We start from the raw sequence: 22,751 nt of genomic DNA on the forward strand, positions 1-22,751 counted from the left end.
TGTGTACGTAGTTTGTATTGAAATATCTAAAAAGGCAGTTCGTATTTACAAACGAACGGAAAGGAAGGAGTAGTCGATTTGATTGATTGATCGATTGATGGGTCTTTTTTGTTGCTGTTTTCGAGGGGAGTGAGTTTAATGTTTGGGCGATTCGATTAATGCTAGCTGCATGGAGTCGAGTCTAGTCGAAGAGTCTTTTTCTTTTCCTTTGATTGATTGATTGAGATGAGAATGATGAGAGACGTACGTACGGGAGCGTTCTTGCGCTCTACTCGGGTCGATCGTAACGTTTTTTCTCTCCCTTTTTTTTGGGAAAAGATTGTTTTCAACCGGCTGATTTCCACCGCTCCATCAGCCGCCTTTGGTGTCCGCCACGTGCCCCGGTGGTCCTGTCTCACTCCCCACGTCCCAACCTTATCCATCCTCTCCACCGAGAATTTCCATCCTCATCTCTTCCTCTCCTCTCTCTCTCTCTCTCGTGTACCCGCTGCCCCCACACTGAACCAAAGACCCCGCCCCATCAGCTGTCTACCACGGCTGCTGATGCTTGCTGCAACTCCGGTCCACGTGCTCCCAGCCTGCCGCTTCTACTTCTGCATCTATCGTTGCTTCAAGCGCAGTTGAGAAGCACAACGGCGGCCCCGCCTCCCGCTCCGCCAATGGTCCGCCGGTGCATCGCAGCCTCGCTGGAGTCGCCTGAGCCGTTTCTGAAACTGAGTTATTGTTTCTGAAACTGAGCTATTGTTTCTGAAACAGAGCTATTGTTTTTTCACGCAGGTGTTCATGATTTAGGATGGAACAGAGTTAGTGTTTCAGAAACAAGAGCTAATCGAAGATTGTTGATGGGATTTGCTAGATGGAGCGAAGATTGTTGATGGGATTTGCTAGATGGAGCTTCAGGAAACAAGATCATTGTTGAAATCAGAGAAGACCAAATCTTGCAACAAGAGCATTGTTGCAGGAAATGCTCTGGTTGCGAAACCGTGCGGGGCGCAAATCTATCGGGGACCGGGAGCAAGAGTGCCAATGTTTCTGCAACAGAGCGGTTGTTGCGAGAAATAACTAGTGGGCATGCGGGGCGTGGATATCAGATCGGGCGGCTATCAAGTCGGGCATCCAACGGTCGTCGAGGCGACGGATAAAATCAGAAAATCGGTCGACGGACGCGTAGCGTCGCCTCTTTTTTTTCTCATCAAAGAATGAGGAGAGACGTATTTACGTACGTGATAAGTACATCGCTTTCTTTTCTTGTTTTGTCGTCGGCCGATATATATCGATGGAGCACAGGATCTAAACTCGGGATGAGGGTGTGCGCGATCACTTCTCGATGATCCTCTTCTTTCCAAACAGCCTTTTAATAATATACTTACTGAAAGAACAAGGGTTCAGAACTGAGCACTGAAAGAACAAGGGTTCAGATTGGCCATGGAGATGCACCGAAAGATCCAACTCTTCTGTAACACCATACCGCCTGCAAGCTTTTAGAGAAGACGAATGTTAATTATTGGCAACTGTGCTAGTTCAGATTGATTAATCCCTACAGTAGATTATGGAAGAAAAGCAATTCCAACACTGATATATGAAAGCTCAAGTCCCATCTTTATGGAATGAAATAAGATAATCTGATAAACTTTTTTCTCCAAGTATGCTCCTTGATAAAAATAAAAATATGCAAAACTATAATTCTTGTTGCTTCTGTACCGAGCATTAGGTTTATGGAATGAAATCTCATGGTAGTGATTCAGCATTAGGTTTTACTCAGTTCCTGTTCGTCCGGTCCGGTGCAATAACAAGGGTTCAGCAGTTAGCATTAGACGGATTATGACTACTCTGTCCACATTGGATAAGCATTGGATAAGGGGCTGACCACATTGTTTCTTGAATGTTGGGAACAAAGCTGCAGTACCTGGAGCTCAGGGGACGACAGCAAGGCCAGCAGCAGCAGCAGCAAGCGCGGAGGTCTGGGAAGGATGAGTTCCGGCTACTCTGAATACATCGACACCTGAAACTAAAGGTAAATATTCAGTTAACAGCCGGTGCGCGTCACTGCTAGGAAAGAATGAACGGCTGGGATTGACGGTCCTCTGAGTTTGATGCTGTTGTCGTTAACTCAGTTTAGTTACCAAGTTACTGCTAAATGCAGTATGAGTGTCGTTGCAGAAATAATTACTGCTAACAGCGGTAAAAGCAGAACTGGTACCAGCCGGTATTTCTCTCACTGAACAGTAGAAAAGCAAAGCAAATTCAACTACTCCTGGAGCCAAAGACCAAAATCCCTTGTAGACTATCTTGCCATCAATTTCTCAGTCTTTGGCCAAAATTCAACCCTCCGGTCAACAAACGGCGTGGTTTTTTCCGTGTCTCATTTATGGTTTTTGACTAAACCACAACTCTTGTTAGAAAAGTCTACCCACAGGTATAAAATAAGATAAAAGTAAAGGAAGGAAACAAAAGTACTACCTCCGTCCCGGTGTATAAGTCATTCGCGTAGTTCTAGGTCGATAATTTAAATATCTAAATATGTATTATATGTGACAAAAAATATATATTTAGAAACTACATCCGCGTGGAAATCTAGTGATATACTTTTCATGACATATAACACATATTTAATTCCTCAAATCGATGACCTAGAACTACGCGAATGACTTATACACCCGGACGGAGGGAGTAGTGCTGTTTTAGCACAAATATGCAAAGAGTAAAGTCAGACTTAATTCCACATAGCAGCCCAAGACTCGCTCAAAAATTAGCAGGCCATCACTGACACATATATATCCAGCAGTAGCCTCAGCGCCTCACACCAATTGCCATGGTTAACCTTGAAATCTTCCATCCAGAACACCTGCCCAGGTAGCTAGTATCACTCGCGGCTAATTTTATCCCTCTTCCATTGCACCACTTCAGCTCTGAGCCAAGGTGCTTCGCGATCAATGGATATCCTCGTCTCTGCAATCGTGGGTGACCTCATCAGCAGGTCTGCATCGTTCGTGACCAGCAAATACTTCCAGCAGCAGCCTGACATCAACAAGATTCTACAGAGGCTACAGAGTGTCCTACTGAGAATCGACATCATCGTCGAGGAGGCCGAGGCGCGGCACGTCACCAACCAGGGGATGCTCCGTCAGCTCAAGATATTGAGGCAAGGAATGTACAGAGGCCGCTACGTTCTTGATTCCTTGAGATTCCAAGCCGCCCTCGATGAGGAGGAGGTAAGCCACTCATCATCTGCGCTCTGTAAAACTAGTCCGGCCAAACGGCTCTGTTTCTCTCGCGCCGGCAGCAGCAGCAGCAACAGAGAAGCGCTGTTGTTTGGCACAAACAGCAACATGAGGGAAGAGCTGCAACGGATGGTTAATACCCTTGAAGACGACATGGCTGGCATGAAGGAGTTTATTTTCTTCTTGGAGTCATATCCCCGGATCCTCCGCCAACCTTATGGCACATATTTGGTATTGGACAATTGCATGTTTGGTCGCCAAACGGAACGAGAGCGGGTCCTGAATTTCTTGCTTTGTCCCAGTGCTACTTCAGACTTGGCTGTACTTCCGATCATTGGTCCAAGAAGAGTAGGGAAGAGCACCCTTGTCGAGTACGTCTGTAGGCATGAGAGTGTGCGTGATGGCTTCTCGATGATCATGTTCTTTCCAGAAGGTAGTCTCAAGGATGAAGGAGTGGTTGACCTGAAAGGAAACTATATTAATGGTCTAGTCAGACATCAAAATTCTGCTTCTCAAACCAGGTTGCTGATTATTGTTGAAATAGCTGAGGATATTAATGAAGGAACATGGAGAAGGTTGAAATCTTTGGCAACCAGCATGACACCGTGCGGTGGGAGCAAAATCATAATCACCAGTCGATCAGATAAAATTGTGAATCTGGGAACAACAGAAGCACTTCGAATGGACTATCTCCCTGAAGAAGCTTATTGGCATTTTTTCAAGTCGCTTGCATTTGGAAGCACACACCCTGATGAGCAGCCTAAACTGGCAGTGATGGCAATGGAGATCGCTTTGGGATTCAGAGGGTGTTTCACAGGCACGCATCTCATTGCTGGGATACTGCGAGATAACTTGAATGCTCGATTTTGGCGCACAACCCTTGAATGTGTGAGAGCATATAAACAGGCACATCTCCTTATGTTTGACCAGCACTCATGCCTTCATTTCCGAGAAGATGCACCGGTGTATTGTTGGAGATTGGGGGGCAGCAGTAAATATTTCTTGATTTGCAAACATCATCAGTTAGATTCCAGTGAGGAAGTCCCCAAGATCACTGTGCACGACATCATCTTAGGACGTGGTGGCACACTACCACAAGGGGAATTTGAGGCTCTTGCATGGAGGTCTCGCATACCACCCTACTACAACTACACGATAAGCTGTAAGATGCAATCGCCACAACTTACAGTAGGAAGCAAGAAGCGCGTGCATGAGGAGGAAAAACATTTCATTTGAGTAACACAATGTTTGTGACTCACATCATGTATGCTACTGCCTTGTCCTGCGAATTAGGAAATATTATTACACTGCATAATCCTTGGACTTGAAGAAAAGGGTAGAGAAAAAATTGCCCCAAATTTGCTCTGTTTCTGATGTGTGTGTGTGAGGCTGATCCTTGGGCGAAAGCCAACAAGTTTCAATTCCTCTGTCACACATGTTTTAATATTTTCCGTGGCAGATTCTCTTTCTTGCTGGGTGAAAAGATCAGAAAGTTAATCTGGATTGGGAGTAGAGTATTAGCGCTACCTGCAGCTCAGGGCGGTGGGAAAGTAATGATAAAGAAAAAACTAAGTTGTTGCATTCTTGTATATCATCCCATGAACTGAGCTGCATTACGAAATATCATGGGAGAGAACATTTGATTTGAGTAGCACACTATCTGTGACTCGCATCATCTTTGTTACTGCCTTCTCTTACGAATTACAAGATATTATTACATAGCCTTTAGGAGTCTTGCCAAGTTAACATATTTGTCTGTTATCGTGCAGTCACTAGGCATGGAGTAGTACATTGTGCTTTCAGGGTCAAGGCTGAAAGTTGTCTGAATATAATGAACAAAACAGAAACAGTGAACATTGGGTGAGTACTTCAAATTTATCTGAATATAATGAACAGAGAATCCCTGTTACTGAAAGAACTGCATGGACTACTTAGATTGGCTATTACTCGGTAATAGCCATTCTATTGGAGCAGATTGAATGTGTTTCGGCTGGGGGGGGTGGGGGGTTTGGGGGGTGGGGGGGGGGGGTCGAGGTGCAGTACCTGGAGCAAAGGGGCGGCGATGTCAGCGGCGAGAACGCCGGGCCCGGCGAAGGGGACTGTGGTGGCAGGGAGGAGGGCCGGCCGTGCAAGCGAGTAGTGCCAGCGGATGGTACGGGGAGGTCATGCGCCACGGGTTGGAGGGCGTGCGAGCCGGCGGCCGGCGCCGCGCGGGATTCGTCGCCGGCGGTGAGCAATAGAATGAGTAGGTAGCAGGCAGAGTCAGCAGGAAGTTGGACCTTTTTCCCTTCCTTTGGGCTGGGCTTTAGGTGGACCTTGACCTGATCATACCCCGGGCCGGGCTAAACAATGTACGTCTGAAAAATACCAAGTTGAGCCAGGACCGGCCTAGCCCAAATGTTTTTCCTACTAGTATTTAACTTAAGACTCAAAAAATACTAGTATTTAACTTAATATTTTTGGGGTATTAAAAATAAATCTATTACCATACCTAATATTCGAATAAAATGCCAATTATGACCTAGTTTGGGCTTTTTCGTTCTTTGAACGAGAAATGTGAGCCTGAGCCTAGCCCAAATGTCTGTAGGCTCGGGCCGTTGGCCCAGGCTTCGAAGCTGAAGTTTAGGTGGATCCTAGTTCATATTGGACATCTTTTTCCCTTCCTTTTGACTTTTGAACAATCAAGCCAGATTTGTGCATTGGATGATGTGGTATGGCGCATTGCTATGTACACGGAAATTAATTAATCGTATAGCCGCCATTCATAATTAGCAAGTACTCGTTTTCACCATGTTTTAATAAAATAACTGATATCGGGTTCATAGTTGTTCAGCCTTCAACATGGTTACGCTTAAAATATTGACCGATATGATCAGGCTGGTCATAGTGGAGAGTAACTTAGACTAGTAACATACATATGTTACTAGTCTATGTTACTACCTTCATAGTGGGTAGTGTCATAGGTGTGGTAACATAGTTGCCTTTATTTATTACTTTGTAGACTCATTATGCATTGGAAACCGCTATATGATGGTAACATATTATGTTACTCTATTTGCCTCTCTCCTCATTAACTACTTGCCACATCACCAATTTTGCTTATGTGACATCTATGTTACTACCTATGTTACTCCCACTATGACCAGCCTCATAGAATCAATCGACACTCTGTATTAGTGGGAAACGTGTAACCGATATTTTGAATGCTCGTTTTAACTATTGATCCAGTGAGGCCAAGTTATCGGAGACGAAGAAGATGCATTGGGAGGAGGCATACTTCCAAATGCTATAACTTCGTACTAGTGGCATATGCTTTCTATTACTCACGCATCCCCTTTATCCTTCATCATAAATCATTAGAAAACATATGGGTTCCCTTAATATACGTGTGCACTCATACGAGAGCCACAAGGGATATAGAAATTACTACCTCCATTTTTGTATATAAGGACACTTCATATTTTTATGTCTAACTTTGACCATTAATTGTACCAACAAAATGTGAGTTATGCCACTGCATGCACATTTCAAAAAACTTTCAGATGATATATTTTTTATGGCATATAACCTATATTTTGTTGACCAAAGTTATATGTCAAAGTTTGACATGAAAACGAAGTGACCTTGTATAAGAAAATAGAGGGAGTAATGTATATATTTGCAACCAACCTTCATACTATTTCGCCAATGCCGTCAAACAAATAACTACTCAAACACAGAGGTAAAGATGAAATAAATAGTGGGGAAGTAATTCATAGCACAATCATGTTTGCCTAAGTATTAAGAGGCTTTGTGATGGAGAAGCCTCAATACAAAGGAAGAAGATTATCGTGGAGATGACGGTGAATACAATGACGATGATGGCAGTGCCCCTAGAGGAATTCTAACACGGCCAGAGGAGAGGGGGAAGATGCCCCTCCTCCTCCTCCTCCTCCTCCTTTCTGGATGTTGAAATATGACCCCTTGAATCAATTTTATTGATTCCCAGAGATCTGTAACTCCGGAAAATCTTAAGAGAATTTGATGGTATCATATCTTTCATAGAGCCCTTCGTCTAATCTTTTTGTTCTATCTACTTTATCTTCTAGTGTGATAATCTTTTGTAGATATTTTTGTGCTTGGATTTAGTTTCTGTTGTGTTGTACCGAGAGTTTTCAAGTTTCAAAAGAATTTTTAAATATCCCATTCAGCTTCCTCTAGTCGATATACTATCGGTCCTACATGACCTACCGCCAACACATTGAAGCCTCGCACATCATTCTCTAAAGTTGTGGAACCTCCTAGGAACCTATCCATGGCAACCTAGACGTGACACTACGTGTACTAGACTTGCACAAACTGGCAGCCCACACCCTAACATCCACGCTACATATCACTGGGTGAGTACAGTGGGTGGTACTAGAACTAAAGAGCGGAAGTTAGACCTACATTTTTATATATTACTTATTAAAGTAGTGCTCCATCTATCTATGCGCCAAAAGTGTGTCAGAAAATGGATATGTATATCTTCAACTCTATCTTTCTATGTTCTTACGTGCACCGAAAGTGTGTCGGGAAAAGGATATGCATGCATATGTTCAACTCTATCTTTCATACGATCTTATGCATCCTATGACTCGTGAGGTCATGCCATATCATTGAGAAACGACGGTCGACAGGATTTGACCCACAGTTTCCTATTATTCCAAATAATGCACCTATCTATCTAAATATCTATCTGTAGTGCGGCATACATCTTTAGGCATCAATCCTACTTAAATGTCGGACATGGATGTTGTACTGACCAAAAATTGATATTTCTTCATGTGATCATTCTATAAAGCACCACTTTGTTGCCCACACAAAGAAAGAAGCATCGACCCCTATGATCTAAGAGGACTCACAGAGCAAGGAGACTATCTGGTATGCTTTTCATAGCTATAAACGGTATTCTTACTTTGAATTTTTCTAGGCATACTATGCATAACTCGAAATTACGAGTTCTTGTATTTTGTATTTTTGAAAATTATAGCTTGTTTTTTTGGTACATGCTCGCACCAAAGAAAGGATTGTTGTTTGTCTTTGTTGGCGAGGTTCCCGAACTTATTTTCTTTCCCTACATACTATATGTGTTTGACCATTTTTTTTCTTGGTCTTGCACGTCATAGGGTCCTTGATGGTAGATAACCAATCATGTTTGAGAAGTACTCAAAGTAGGTTATTACTTTTATGTTTTCAAGTATACATCGGTGCATAATTGTCTTATATTTGTTCAGTTTTATTATGTTGAAATATTGATGAAAAAATAGTCAATCTGAAGAAAAAGGACGACTGGAATTTCATCTTTTATTTCAGCATGTGTCACTTTCCTTGTTGTCGGAGTTCTTTTCACATGAAAGTTTGGAACAAGAACTTGAACAAGTTTTAGAATTTTCTATTAGATTATAGAAAAATTATCTTAAAATGGCTCAGTTAATCAAAACTTTCCCTCTTGTAAAGTGGAAGATCTTTTTTAACTTGATTGACTAAAAGTAGAAGATATTTTCTTGTTCAATAGAGAAAATGCTCACATGTTCAGTAAAGGATCAGAACAACAAAACACTAAGTAAGACTATGTATTTTACATATAAACTAATCCATCCATGTTATTTTTTTGCGTGAAATGTACTCTCTTTCTTGTCATTGCTTTTTCCTAGTTAGTTTAGTTTTCACTTTTGGAAAATTAAGAATAATTTGGAATATATAACATATTTGTTCCCATGATTTGTGTCCTGGTTGATAATAGATTTCTTTTTTGTTCAAAATAAATATTCATTTTTTGTTATAATATTCAGACCACTCTGAAAACAAAAGAAACTTCTATTTACATGCTATAAATTTTCAGTACTAATTGGAAGTCCGAAGTTCACATATAGACCTTATGTATCCGCATATATGTATAGTCATGCGAGGCTTAAAATATTCGTGTACACACTTATAGTTATTCATGTATATATTTATATAGGAGGCAATTTGTTTCTTTTCACATAATAAAACATCATATTATTCCAAAGGTCTTAATTGTTTTAATACATACACTTTATTGTTTCTACAGTCATATTGGAGAGCATTTCATCGGTACGAATATCAACTAAATGGATGGAAACTCAAGATCTTCATCAAAACGAGCGAAATTGTTGGTCATGAAGATGGGTCCTCGGATTAAGGTCCCAAAGTCACAACACAAAACCATATAAATTTATATGTGTGTGTCTTAATCTTTTAGGCACCAACAAACATTTATGTGATTTTTTATCATGCAAAACTCTTTAATCTTATCAAGTGTATACTATATTTTTAGACATGGCACAATGTTGTTTTTGTTATGTAGTCTTGATTGCAATAACTAAATATTGATATTTAGCATATTATCATAGTTAAATATAAGACTACCAGTATACTACTGTTAATGATATTCATCACAGAAGCTCTCCATCAAGCAACAGAATGAGCGCCCGGAGATTGAGAACAAAATATTAGCGATTGAGAACCACAAAATGCGCGAGAAGTTGACGACATACCGATGTGCTGCTTGCTTGAAGATTGAAAATGCCTGCCTGAAAGTCGAGGTTTGCCAAAGTAGATCCAATACATACAACGATATGCTATAGCACTTCTATTGTGCATTATTTCCAAATCAAGACTAGAAAATACTATTACTAGATATAGAATATTGAGAAGTGAATAAATATTTCTATCATATTAAATAGCTAAACGTACAATGGCTAAAATTCTTGCATTGTAATAACACAAAAACATTACAAAAATCTGTGAAAGAAAATCCGCCAACGTGACACATGGGACATGAGAATATATTTCTTATGGTAGAATATGATGACGGTAGATACATGGAATTTGAAATACAATGCAAAAGTTTGTGCTATTTACATGTTCAAGTCAAACAAATTGCACCCATGTCAGCATGTAGATGGTTTATGAAGTAGTCCCACTCATTTTAATGTGTATCTAAAGAAATGTTTATTTTGCACAAAATGGTTAAATTAGGAAATTTATTTTTCTTCCTAGTTGACCCAATAACGTGACCATGTAGCACATTAGACATTTCTTGGCAAGGAGTACAGTAGTATTTCCGAAAATAGCTAAAAAATAGTCAACACTTACTAAAAGTAGCACCCTGTATAACGGGAAAGTGACTTTCAAACCAGAGTCAAATTGAAGGAAATTGGATATTCCTTGTTAGGGATTTTTTTTAACGAGAGGCAAAATCTTGGTCTTGTTTCACCAATTGAAAACAACATATTCTATTTTTTTGAATGGGTGGAAAACAAAGATAGAACATTTTGAGTCATCGACAAGCCAGCATCACCATCATTTATAAAGATGACAATGCAAACAGGATAAATTTGACACAGTACTAGGGATATGCATCCATCAATTCTCATCGTCTATTAATGTCATCCAGTCATTGTCATAGGTATTCTGTCAATAGGAAAAGTGAAATCCTAGCTTTCCCTAGAACCAGCTTTTTACTATCCTACCCCATGGGGTTTTCCGGGGAAGTCAAATAAAAGATGCAACTACCTAATGGTGTAGGTGTACCATAAAAACACTAGACTACAGAATTAATATGTGGTTGAATGGTTATGCGGGTGGTTGTACCACTGGTTCAGCAGAGATTAAACCCTAGGTTTAACATACAGTGTCTCGTTAAAGAGGGAATTTTCTTTCGGTGGGAGACGACATTCTCATAGATAGTGAGGCGTCTATGGTAATTTCGTCAATCTTAAAAATTTGCACTATGGTATTCAATAGACCCTTTGTGGTGATGATGTGGGTGATGGTGTGCATGTGTATGTGTGCGCATGTTGTATTTATGTGTTTTCAGGAACTAGACTATTGCCTACTCAACGGTTGTAGGTGTGCGTTGACTCATGTTAGGATGGTCATAGCTCTACACTTAGTCACTCACATTGGTAGCACGTGTTGGTTTGGCTTCTCTAGCTACCGAAACATATTGGATTGCCTATCACATTTTGATATCAACGAAAAGAGGTTTGGAGATAACATCTTGTGTATCCAAGTGGGCTTTGTAAGCCCACTAGTGTGTGCCCCGAACTACAATGTTGGCTTGTTTTGATAATTTTACCCAAACTATTCCTTTTTTATCTAGCGAGAGACACATCTCCATTTGCCAACATGCTGCTAAATATGGTTTTCTTCAAATTAATTAACATGGTCAATCCAAGCTACATTCAGTTCTTTATTTCCTGCTAAGATGCACTCTATCTAATGGCTTGTTCTATTGGCTACAAAACTGTTGGGGAACGTAGCAGAAATTCAAAATTTTCCTACGTGTCACCAAGATCTATCTATGGAGAGACCAGCAACGAGAAGAAAGAGAGTGCATCTACATACCCTTGTAGATCGCTAAGCGGAAGCGTTCAAGTGAACGGGGTTGATGAAGTCGTACTCGTCGTGATTCAAATCACCGATGATCAAGTGCCGAACGCACGACACCTCCGCATTCAACACACGTACAGCCCGGTGACGTATCCCACGCCTTGATCCAGCAAGGAGAGAGGGAGAGGTTGAGGAAGACTCCATCCAGCAGCAGCACAATGGCGTGGTGGTGGTGGAGGAGCGTGGCAATCCTGCAGGGCTTCGCCAAGCACCACGGGAGAAGAGGAGTACTTGGGAGAGGGGGAGGGCTGCGCCAGAACTTCGTGTGTAGCTCCCATGCGCCTCCCCACTATATATAGGGGTGGAGGGGCTGGTTTCTTGCCCTCCAAGTCCATTGGGGCGTTGGCCAAGGTGGGAGGAAAGAAATCTCATTATTTCCTTCCCCACCGATTGTTATCCCCCTTTTTAGGGATCTTGGTCTTATCCCTTCGGGATATGATCTTATTCCTTCTAAGGGGGGATCTTGGTGCGCCTTGACCAGGGGTGTGGGGCCTTGCCCCCACTACCCACGTCCATGTGGGTCCCCCCATGCAGGTGGGCCCCACTCCGGAACCTTCTAGAACCTTCCCGGTACAATACCGAAAAATCCCGAACATTTTCCGGTGGCCAAAATAGGACTTCCCATATATAAATCTTTACCTCCGGACCATTCCGGAACTCCTCGTGACGTCCGGGATCTCATCCGGGACTCCGAACAACATTCGGTAACCACATACAAACTTCCTTTATAACCCTAGCGTCATCGAACCTTAAGTGTGTAGACCCTACGGGTTCGGGAGACATGTAGACATGACCGAGACGTTCTCCGGTCAATAACCAACAGCGGGATCTGGATACCCATGATGGCTCCCACATGTTCCACGATGATCTCATTGGATGAACCACGATGTCAAGGACTTAATCAATCCCGTATTCAATTCCCTTTGTCTATCGGTATGTTACTTGCCCGAGATTCGATCGTCGGTATCCAATACCTTGTTTAATCTCGTTACCGGCGAGTCACTTTACTCGTTCCGTAACACATCATCCCGTGATCAACTCCTTGGTCACATTGCGCATATGATGATGTCCTACCGAGTGGGCCCAGAGATACCTCTCCGTTTACACGGAGTGACAAATCCCAGTCTCGATCCGCATAAAACAATAGATACTTTCGGAGATACCTGTAGTGCACCTTTATAGTCACCCAGTTACGTTGTGACGTTTGATACACCCAAAGCACTCCTACGGTATCCAGGAGTTACACGCTCTCATGGTCGAAGGAAGAGATACTTGACAATGGCAAAGCTCTAGCAAATGAACTACACGATCTTTTGTGCTAGTCTTAGGATTGGGTCTTGTCCATCACATCATTCTCCTAATGATGTGATCCCGTTATCAACGACATCCAATGTCCATAGCCAGGAAACCATGACTATCTGTTGATCACAACGAGCTAGTCAACTAGAGGCTCACTAGGGACATATTGTGGTCTATGTATTCACACGTGTATTATGATTTCCGGATAATACAGTTATAGCATGAATAAAAGACAATTATCATGAACAAGGAAATATAATAATAATACTTTTATTATTGCCTCTAGGGCATATTTCCAACAAAAACTTGGCTGCATCTTCAAACTTTCAGGTCCTAATAAAGTGCATAGCGTAAATAGCAAGTACATATTTCTTACAATCCAAAATATTTGAGACAGAAAAAACGACTGTACATCATTCATTGGGGTATATGCACCAAAGTTGATTCATGTTTCAAGAATCAATATCTAGTTGCATGTGGTCTGCTTTGTTAATTATTTTTTCCTCGATTTCTTCACATTGCATACCACAATTTTGCAAACATCAAGGCTTTACTCATGTCATATTGATCATTCTTGCTAGATGTCTGGTCAAGCTATCAGACTTACTTGTATTGTTTTTTGCAGCTCGCACGCTCATTTCGTAATGCTGCTGCAATTCTAGAAGCTGAAGCACAATCTGAATTGGATGTTGGGTTTTCCTCTACAGCACCCCAGGTTCCAGCGGATACTAGCGCAACTGGACCACTCCAGCCAGGTGCAGCAGGGAGCCAAGATGAACCGCGGGAGTAATCAACTGGCAACAATTTATTTGCTATATCTACAAAAACCTATATACATACAGAATAAAGGTTTCAAAGACTCGATGTGTTCATTACAATGAGTGGCACTACAAGTCCATTGTGTCTTATAGTTAAGCACCAAAACCTTTTTATGTGTTACTGGTACTTGAGAAGGTTGTATGTCTTCTCATCTCTATCATTTACATTTGAGACATGGGATATTATATTGTGTTTGTACAATCTCCTGTCGTATAAATATGTTACTTATTTATTTTATGAACGAGGAAATTTGTTATTTATTGGTTGCGATTGCTAAGTTTTGAAGTACATTTATGAGCTATTTTTTTGAAGTCTTATCCATATATACTTGAGAAGGTCATAAACCATGCCGGAAAAATGATGGCGCACAAATGGACTTTATTTAGAATTGAAAAAAAAAATCCATACAATTTATACTCTAGAAATCTATCGAGATACAATTATGCGATCAATCTGAAGCAATACAGTTGCAACCATGCAAGGTCAAAGAATGTATGCCTTCCTTTCTCTAGGAAAAAAAACACTGATCCAAGTGCGCAGTGCTCCAAAATTTCTGGTGGTACAAACTGATGGATTATGGATGGGCTTAGGCCCATATAAGACACTAATCCCTGGTTAATTTTGAGGCCCATGTATGAGATGGCAGGTGGTGGGTAGTTTAGTCCCACCTTGCTAGTTGAGGAGAGTTGAGACCCCTTTATAAGGGCTGCTCTACCACTTGCCATTGGGATCTTGGGAAGAGGAGTGGTACACGCGCGCTCCTCCTCCTCCGTCGCCCGCCCCGCCACACCGCGCCACGGGTTGCAGGAATGAGCCGAAGCTTATTTTTGCCACTCAGGACTGCGACCCTTCTCTGACTCCCTTGCCGGAGTGAGGCTGCTGCTGCTGCCACCGCGTTGGCCTGGCCAACTAGAGGGTACGATCTGTTCATCCCTCATTTACTCGTACTTGCCACTCAGGACTGCGACCCTTCTCTGACTCCCTTACCAGGAGTGAGGCTGCTGCTGCTGCCATCGCGTTGGCCTGGCCAACCGGAGGGTATGATCCGTTCATCCCTCGTTTACTCATACTTGTACTAGTCGTATATGTGCTGCTCATAGATTGTTCGCTTCTATGTTCTGTACGTGCTAGTATGCTTAGGTATCGCTATGAGATGTATACCATTTATGTCATGCTTACTGTATACTCTTGGATTAGATTAATCGAGAAAATATTTTCAACAATCCAAAAACTTTATTTTAGGCACTTTTCGACTCATGGCTTCGTCGCCACTCTGAAACCAGAAAAATTTATCAGAACGCATTTTGAGCATTGGCAGACGAGGACTACCTTGTGGCTCACAGCAATGAACGTGTTCTGGGTTGGTGGTGTGTCTCCCACGGTAACGATTGCTCCTAAACAGGAGAATGCGTTTAGGGAGGCAACCACCATCTTTGTGGGAGCTATTCTTACTGTGATCGGAGACAAGCTAGTCGACACATATCTCCATATGCGTGTTGCCAAGAATTTGTGGGATGCGCTCGAAGCTAAGTTCGGCGCAACCAATGCTGGCAGTGAGTTGTATGCCATGGAGCAGTTCCATGATTATAAGATGGTTGATAACCGTCCTGTATTGGAACAGGCTCATGAGATAGAATGCATTGCTAAGGAGCTGGAGCTCCCGAAGTGTGATTTACCGGACAAGTTTGCCGCGGGTTGCATTATTGCAAAACTCCCTCATGGATGGAGGAAGTTTGCTACTTCTCTCAAGCACTTGAGACGTGAATTCCCTGCTGAGCAAAGGACTCACACGTGAAAGCGGGAGAGGGTTCTTCTAGCGCGAATGTGGTGCAGAGGAACTTCCACAAGTTAAGGGAAAGAACTCTGTTGAGCAGAATACTACCTTTAAGAAGAAGGGTAAGAAGAAAGACAAAAGGAGAGATGGCTGCTTTACTTGTGGTTCAGAGGAACATTGGGCAAACAAGTGCCCAAACAAGTACAAGAAGCCAGCACATGACTCCAAGTCTGTGAATGTCACTTTCAGCAACAACGATGCGGCATCTGGGTATGGTAATCTGTTTACCATACTTTCAGTTTGTCAATCCACCGATTGGTGGGTTGACACTGGGGCTAATATTTATGTGTGTGCTGATGTGTCTTTGTTTTCTTCTTACCATCTCACACGAGATTGCTCCGTCCTGATGGGGAACGGCTCGCATGCTTCTGTTCATGGTGTTGGAACGGTAGATCTGAAGTTTACTTTGGGAAAGATCGTGCAACTGAAGAACGTGCAACATGTCCCCGACATCAAGAAGAATCTCGTTAGTGGCTCCCTTCTATGTAAAGAAGGGTTTAAGTTAGTATTTGAGTCCAACAAAGTAGTTGTATCTCGGTATGGGCTATTTGTTGGAAAAGGATATGATTGTGGTGGTTTGTTCTGCCTTTCCCTGGAGCATTTCTGTAATAAAGTCGTGAACCAAATTCATTCTAATGTGAACGAATGTGAGGTTTGGCATTCATGTCTTTGTCACATAAATTTCAGTTGTATGACGCGGCTAGCTAAGATGAATCTAATCCCGAGTTTCACTTTAGCCAAAGGCTCTAAGTGCCACGCATGTGTGCAAGCAAAGCAACCTCGTAAGCCTCACAAGTCTGTGAAGAGAGACACCTGGCACCGCCAGAGCCCATACATTCAGATCTCTGTGAGATGAATGGTGTGTTGACTAAAGGTGGAAAGAAATACTTCATGACTTTTATTGATGATTCCACTAGATTCTGTTGCGTGTATTTGTGAAATACAAAGGATGAGGCTCTTCACTACTTTAAAATCTGTAAGGCTGAAGTTGAGAATCAACTTGAGAAGAAAATAAAACGAGTCTGGTCTTATCGTGGTGGAGAGTACTTTTCTAGTGAGTTTGATTTATTCTCTGCGGAACATGGTATTATTCATGAAAGGACTCCTCCCTATTCACCCTAATCAAACGGGGTTGCCGAACAGAAAAACCATACTCTTACAGATTTGGCTAACGTCATGTTAGATACATCGGGTTTATCCAAGGCATGGTGGGGGGAGGTTGTATTGACATCATGTCATGTCCTGATCATAAAGTTCCCGCGAAGGATAATGAGACTACTCCCTATGAGCAACGGGAAAAGAAAAGAACTACCCTCTCTTACTTGCGCACTTGGGGCTATTTGGTGAAAGTCAATTTGCCGATCCCCAAAAAGCGTAAGCTTGGACCAAAGACTGTGGAGTGCGTTAATTTGGGCTACGCTAAGAATATCATTGGCTATAGATTTCTAGTAGTGAAATCTGAGGTACCTGACCAGAAGGTCGGTACTATTATAGAGTCTAAGGATGCTACATTCTTTGAGGATATTTTCCCCATGAGAGATATGCAAAGCACTTCTAGACTGGAATCTAACGAGACTCCAGAACCTGCCATTCCGATGGGATATAAGAACACAAAAGCGATGAAATCTCCATGGAGGATGACGAGGAAGCTCCTGTTAGGAGAAAGAGACAGAGGACTGCGAAGTCTTTTGGTAATGATTTCTTCGTGTACTTCGTAGATGATGACACTCCCAGTTCCATTTCAGAAGCTTATGCATCTCTGGATGCTGACTACTGGAAGGATGTGGTCCATAGCGAGATGGATTCCATCTTGGCTAATGGGACATGGGAGATCATGTAATGCCCCGGATTCATTGCGCCAGGTGTCTGCCAGTTATTCGCCGTCGTTGCCATATCTTTTGCTTGCGTGTTGCATTTTTCCATGTCATCATCTGCATATCATATGCATGTTTTCCAAAACTTGCATCCATTCGGGTTCCCCCGGTTCTCTCCGTTGTCCATTCCGAGCCCGACACTCTCACACGCGCCCGCGACACCTCCGAAATAATATTTTATAAGAGGCATAAAAATGTTCTCGGAATGGGATGAAACTTGTCAAGCGGTCTTATTATAGTGTAGACAACCCGCCTGCCAAATTCCGTCGCATTCGGAGTTCGTTTGACTGCCCAACCATTAAATATATAACCGCGATATAGTCGGTCTAGCATCAGACGTTTTCGGTATTCGGAAACTGTTGCCGGGCCTCCCTTCTCTTCTCTCCTCTCAGCCCGAGGCCTCTCATCACAGCCCGTCTAGCCCTCCTACACTTCCCCTCCGCTCCGGACCGTCCGATTATGATCGAACGGCTCCGAAACCCCCCTCCTAACCCCTCAAACCCTAGCCCCTTCCATATATATACACCCCCTACCAAAAATGGGCTAACCTAGCTCTTCCCCTACCTCGAGACCCCCTCCCTCGGATCCAGCGCCGCCCCTTCTCCTCGGATCCACCGCCAACCACCTTCCCCCTGCCACTTGGCGCCGTCCCACTCGCCAGCGCCATCGCAAGCCGACTTCTCACCCAACCAGCGGCTGCCACGCGTCCCCCTGTCTCTCCTCCACCCATGCGGCCCGCGGAGCCCATCCAGGGCCCGCCTGGGCCCAAAGCCACGCCGCCGCGGCCCGCCGTCGCGCGCGCAAGCCTGCCTGACCGCCCGCCTCCTCCTTCCCGTTCTGGATCGAGGGGAGGAGACCCTCGATCCCGAGCTCCCCGTCGACCCGCCGCCGGCCATCATCCGTGTCGCCTAGCCGGAAGGCTGTGGCTGCGCCGGAACCAGATCCGTCGGGCCCCCTTCGGCCCCGGCCTCGGTGTCTCTCCGCCGCCCACCGTCGCCAACCCCCCTGTGCTGCCATGGAACTCCGCCGGAGTTGTCGTCCCTCTCTGTCGGCCCTCCTTCCTGCCAGATCCGGCCGAGGCTTGGCCTCCGGCACCCATCCCCGGCGAGTCTCGTACCTCCCAGTGTTCTCCCCACCTTCGCGTAGCCACGCTCGGTGAGCCTCCACCGCCGCCGCCATGTCTCTTCTCGGGACGAGCAGAGGAGCTGCTCGTCCCGCGAGCACCGCACCCGCGTGGGCCTCCCCAGCTGCAGCCCAGCCTCTCCACCGAACCGGCCCAAGGCCCAGGGTGAGCAGCCCCCTGGCCTTTCCTCTATTGGGCTAGTCAGATTCGGCCCATGCATGTTTTTTTTCCTGTCCGGCGATTTTAGCATTATCCGGTGAATTACAGTTTTACAGAAAACCCCTCAATATCATGCATATAATAAACTCCACAACCGCGCATCGGATTAAAATGTTTTATATATGTAAAATGCTTAGAATTTCATCTAGTTTCATAATATGTCACTTTCATCCATGTTTAAAATGTTTAAACTTGCTGTTTATTTAATTTTGCATAAATGCCATGTTAAAATGCTTTATTTCATAACTAAATAACCGTAGCTCGGTTTTAAATAAAATTTATATGTATTTGGGGTGGAAAAATGCCTAGATTAACTTGGTGCACTCATCTTGCATGTTTAACAACATTAAAATATGTTTTAGAGCAGAACAGTACCAAATTCATAATATGCATATGGGGATTTTTCTGGAATTGTTGTTTGTGTTTCCGGCCTCATTTAAACTTGCCTAAATAGTTAGTTTACTTATGCTTCACCTCTTGCCATGTTTAACAACATTTAATATTGTTGTGTACCTAAACGAGAGCGAACTGAATAACTCAGATTTGGTGTTTCATCAATATGCAACTCGTTGCATATCGAGCTCCACTTAACTTGTAGTATTGTTTGTTGCACTTTGCCATGCCATGCCTCATTAAACCGGACATGCATCATACTTGTTTGTGCATCATGCCATGATTATGCTTGTGTGTTTACCATGTTGTTTGGTTCTTTCCGGTTTGCTTCTCTCGGTAGCTTCGGTTTCATTCCGGAGTTGTGAGGATTCGTTCGACTACGTCCGTTCGTCTTCTTCATGGACTCGTTCTTCTTCCTTGCGGGATTTCAGGCAAGATGACCTCTACCCTGGATCTCATTACTATCATTGCTATGCTAGTTGCTTCGTTCTATCGCTATGCTGCGTTACCTATCTTTTCTCATCAAGCCTCCCAAACTGCCATGAACCTCTAACCTTTGACACCCTTCCTAGCAAACCGTTGCTTGGCTATGTTACCGCTTTGCTCAGCCCTCTTATAGCGTCGCTAGTTGCAGGTGAAGTTGAAGATTGCTCCATGGTGGACAGGATTTTGGTTGGGATATCACAATATCTCTTATATTATTAATGCATCTATATATTTGGTAAAGGGTGGAAGGCTCGGCCTTATGCCTGGTGTTTTGTTCCACTCTTGCCGCCCTAGTTTCCGTCATACCGGTGTTATGTTCCCGGATTTTGCATTCCTTACGCGGTCGGGTGATTTATGGGACCCCCTTGACAGTTTGCTTTGAATAAAACTCCTCCAGCAAGGCCCAACCTTGGTTTACCATTTGCCTCACTACCACCTATATTTCCCTTGGGAGTAATTAACCCAAGGGTCATATTTATTACAGCCCCCCCGGGCCAATGCTTGTCTAAGTGTTGGTCCGAACTAGAGCACCGTGCGGGGCCATTCCTTGGGCAACTTGGATTCGTCGGTTTCCTGTATGCTTCGCTTATCCGGTGTTGCCCTGAGAACGAGATATGTGCAGCTCCTATCGGGATTGTCGGCGCATCGGGCGGTCTTGCTGGTCTTGTTTTGCCATTGTCGAAATGTCTTGTAAACCGGGATTCCGAGTCTGATCGGGTCTTCCTGGGAGAAGGTATATCCTTCGTTGATCGCGAGAGCTTATCATGGGCTAAGTTGGGACACCCCTGCAGGGTATAAACTTTCGAAAGCCGTGCCTGCGGTTATAGGCAGATGGGAATTTGTTAATGTCCGGTTGTAGATAACTTGACACCAGATATGAATTAAAATGCATCAACCGTGTGTGTAGCCGTGATGGTCTCTTTTCGGCGGAGTCCGGGAAGTGAACACGGTTTCTGGGTTATGTTTGACGTAAGTAGGAGTTCAGGATCACTTCTTGATCATTGCTAGCTTCACGACCGTTCCGCTTGCTCTCTTCTCGCTCTTATTTGCGTATGTTAGCCACCATATATGCTTAGTCGCTGCTGCAGCCTCACCACTTTACCCCTTCCTTTCCCTTTAAGCTTTGCTAGTCTTGATACCCATGGTAATGGGATTGCTGAGTCCTCGTGGCTCACAGATTAATACAACAATAGTTGTAGGTACATGTTATGCGATGTTCATGACGCGAGAGCGATGCTTGCTTGTCTTGGAGTTCTTCTTCTGCTTCTTCTTCGATCAGGGGATAGGTTCCAGGTCGGCAGCCTGGGCTAGCAGGGTGGATGTCGTTTGAGTTTCTGTTTGTGTTTCATCCATAGTCGAATGATGCTCTTATGTATTGTGATGTTGTATTCGTGTGGCATTGTATGCCTCTTGTATGTATCCCCATCTATTATGTAATGCTGATGTAATGATATCCACCTTGCAGAAGAATTTCAATATGCGGGTCTATCCTTGGTGGGACCTTTGAGTTCCTTTTGGATAGGGTCGCATATTGGGCGTGACAAGTTGGTAATCAGAGCCTCGACCGACCATAGGAGCCCCCTTGATTGTTGTCCATTGTTGAGTCTAGAAGAAAACTATTTTGAGTCTTAGGATTATATATATCGGAGAGTAGGATTCTTTTACTCCTCAGCCCCTTCGTCGCTCTGGTGAGGTCTCTTGACGTAGATGTTTTGTCTTTCCTCTCCTCAAATTTCACTAAATTTTTTTAGGATCACGCGGGTATCTTGGAATTGTTCCGATGGTTTTGTGACGAGAACATTGTTCTTGGTGCCTCCTGTCTATTATGTGGCTTTGACCCGGGGAGTTGAGCTCCGAGGTGTTGTCGTCACAATTTTATCGTTGCAGTTCTGGAATACCTGAGTTTTGCCGACATCGAAAATCTCTTTTATGCAGTTGTTGGTGAGATAACCTCGACCCACCCAGTACTGGGGGAGTTCGGGAGTATTGCCATAACTCGTATAACGGATGCTTTTCGAAGGTTGAGGTACACGATTTCCGGAGTTTTCTTGGTTATGTGTTGACGGATGGATACAGCTGGATGTAGGGATTGTTAGTTTGGGTGAGATATATTACTTCCTCTGTATCCCCAACACCAGATTGCATAACCAGAAAGTTTCGGGAGTTTATAGGTGGGAATTCAAGTACCTCCTAGAATATCTTTCCGACAGATGCATGATATTGGATTGGGTAAATCTCTATCATATGTATTTGTTCCGGCTTATTCTGCAAGCCAAATCCTTTGTTTTGTTTTATTTGTGGTATTCGAGTTGCTTCAAAGTCAAGTGTTGATTCCATACCTTTCAAGCGGTGTTCTCATATTTCTATGAGAGTGCTAATCCTTCTTGTTTATCGAGATTGTCATGTCAATTCTTTTCCAAACCAGCGTGCTTCTCTTCAAGTGGATCCGATCATTTTCAACATCCGCAAGATCAACTCTAAGTTTTTCTCACCGTTGTTTGTTTCATCCGTCCCCCAGTTGCCTTTGTTTTCCCGCCCTCCCACCCTTTTCTTCAAGGACTCATTTATTTTAATCAAGTATCCATTTATTCATGTGAAGTCACTTCACTCTTTTCAATCAATGTTCTGATCCGGTGATCCCTCATGAAGATGATCACGAGCTTCAAATTCATCATCCTCCGTTCTTTTTCTTCTCCGGTGGATCCAATTCAAGCTTTCGATATTCATCATATTCTTTTCCTCGTTTCTAATGTTTTCCCATGCCGGTGCACCTCTTAATTGTTCACCTTTCTCTATTCTTATCCTAAGTGCTCAAGATATCTCAGAAGAATCATGTTTCCATTCTTAATCAGTTCGAGTTACTTCAAGTATTTCTCTCATTCAAGCTATTTAATTCAACCGGTGCAATCTCTCTTCCAAGCGACCTTTTTAACGGTGTATCTTTTGAGTGGGCCCTAACCCACAGGTCTTTTCCCAGGATCTTACCTGACTCTTCTAATTTTCCCAGAGCCATTCCCAAAGTCTTTCGAAGTTTGACGTAAGAA

The 22,751-nt window shown here is 43.4% G+C and overlaps 2 protein-coding genes and 1 long non-coding RNA gene across 3 annotated transcripts; 2 read left to right on the forward strand and 1 right to left on the reverse strand.

Moving 5' to 3' along the window:
- Positions 1-1,310: 1,310 nt before the first annotated feature.
- LOC123043528 (uncharacterized) lies at positions 1,311-5,488 on the reverse strand. The gene is made up of 3 exons (XR_006419285.1): positions 5,265-5,488; positions 1,907-2,008; positions 1,311-1,478 (listed from the first exon to the last, which is right to left on the reverse strand). It is a non-coding gene; the product is annotated as an uncharacterized lncRNA (long non-coding RNA).
- LOC123043527 (disease resistance protein RGA2-like) lies at positions 2,930-4,694 on the forward strand. Its single transcript, XM_044466008.1, has one exon. The coding sequence runs from the start codon at positions 2,934-2,936 to the stop codon at positions 4,455-4,457; it is 1,524 nt and encodes a 507-aa protein (XP_044321943.1). The 5' UTR covers positions 2,930-2,933; the 3' UTR covers positions 4,458-4,694.
- Positions 5,489-7,981: 2,493 nt separating the features above from the next.
- On the forward strand, positions 7,982-13,971 carry LOC123040497 (uncharacterized). The gene is made up of 4 exons (XM_044463329.1): positions 7,982-8,123; positions 9,295-9,406; positions 9,665-9,808; positions 13,585-13,971. The coding sequence occupies exons 2-4, from the start codon at positions 9,335-9,337 to the stop codon at positions 13,747-13,749; spliced, it is 381 nt and encodes a 126-aa protein (XP_044319264.1). The 5' UTR covers positions 7,982-8,123; positions 9,295-9,334; the 3' UTR covers positions 13,750-13,971.
- The last annotated feature ends 8,780 nt before the right edge of the window (positions 13,972-22,751 follow it).

This window comes from Triticum aestivum, chromosome 2B, assembly GCF_018294505.1.
Source record: "Triticum aestivum cultivar Chinese Spring chromosome 2B, IWGSC CS RefSeq v2.1, whole genome shotgun sequence".
In the NCBI taxonomy this organism is placed as follows: Eukaryota; Viridiplantae; Streptophyta; class Magnoliopsida; order Poales; family Poaceae; genus Triticum; species Triticum aestivum.

Bases quoted from the DNA above. Each gene is read 5' to 3' on its own strand.
- LOC123043527 (XM_044466008.1), top strand. From the start codon at position 2,934: ATGGATATCCTCGTCTCTGCAATCGTGGGTGACCTCATCAGCAGGTCT.
- LOC123040497 (XM_044463329.1), top strand. From the start codon at position 9,335: ATGGATGGAAACTCAAGATCTTCATCAAAACGAGCGAAATTGTTGGTC. The intron at 9,407-9,664 runs GTCCCAAAGTCA...TATTCATCACAG, and splicing joins AGATGGGTCCTCGGATTAAG to AAGCTCTCCATCAAGCAACA. The intron at 9,809-13,584 runs GTTTGCCAAAGT...TGTTTTTTGCAG, and splicing joins ATGCCTGCCTGAAAGTCGAG to CTCGCACGCTCATTTCGTAA.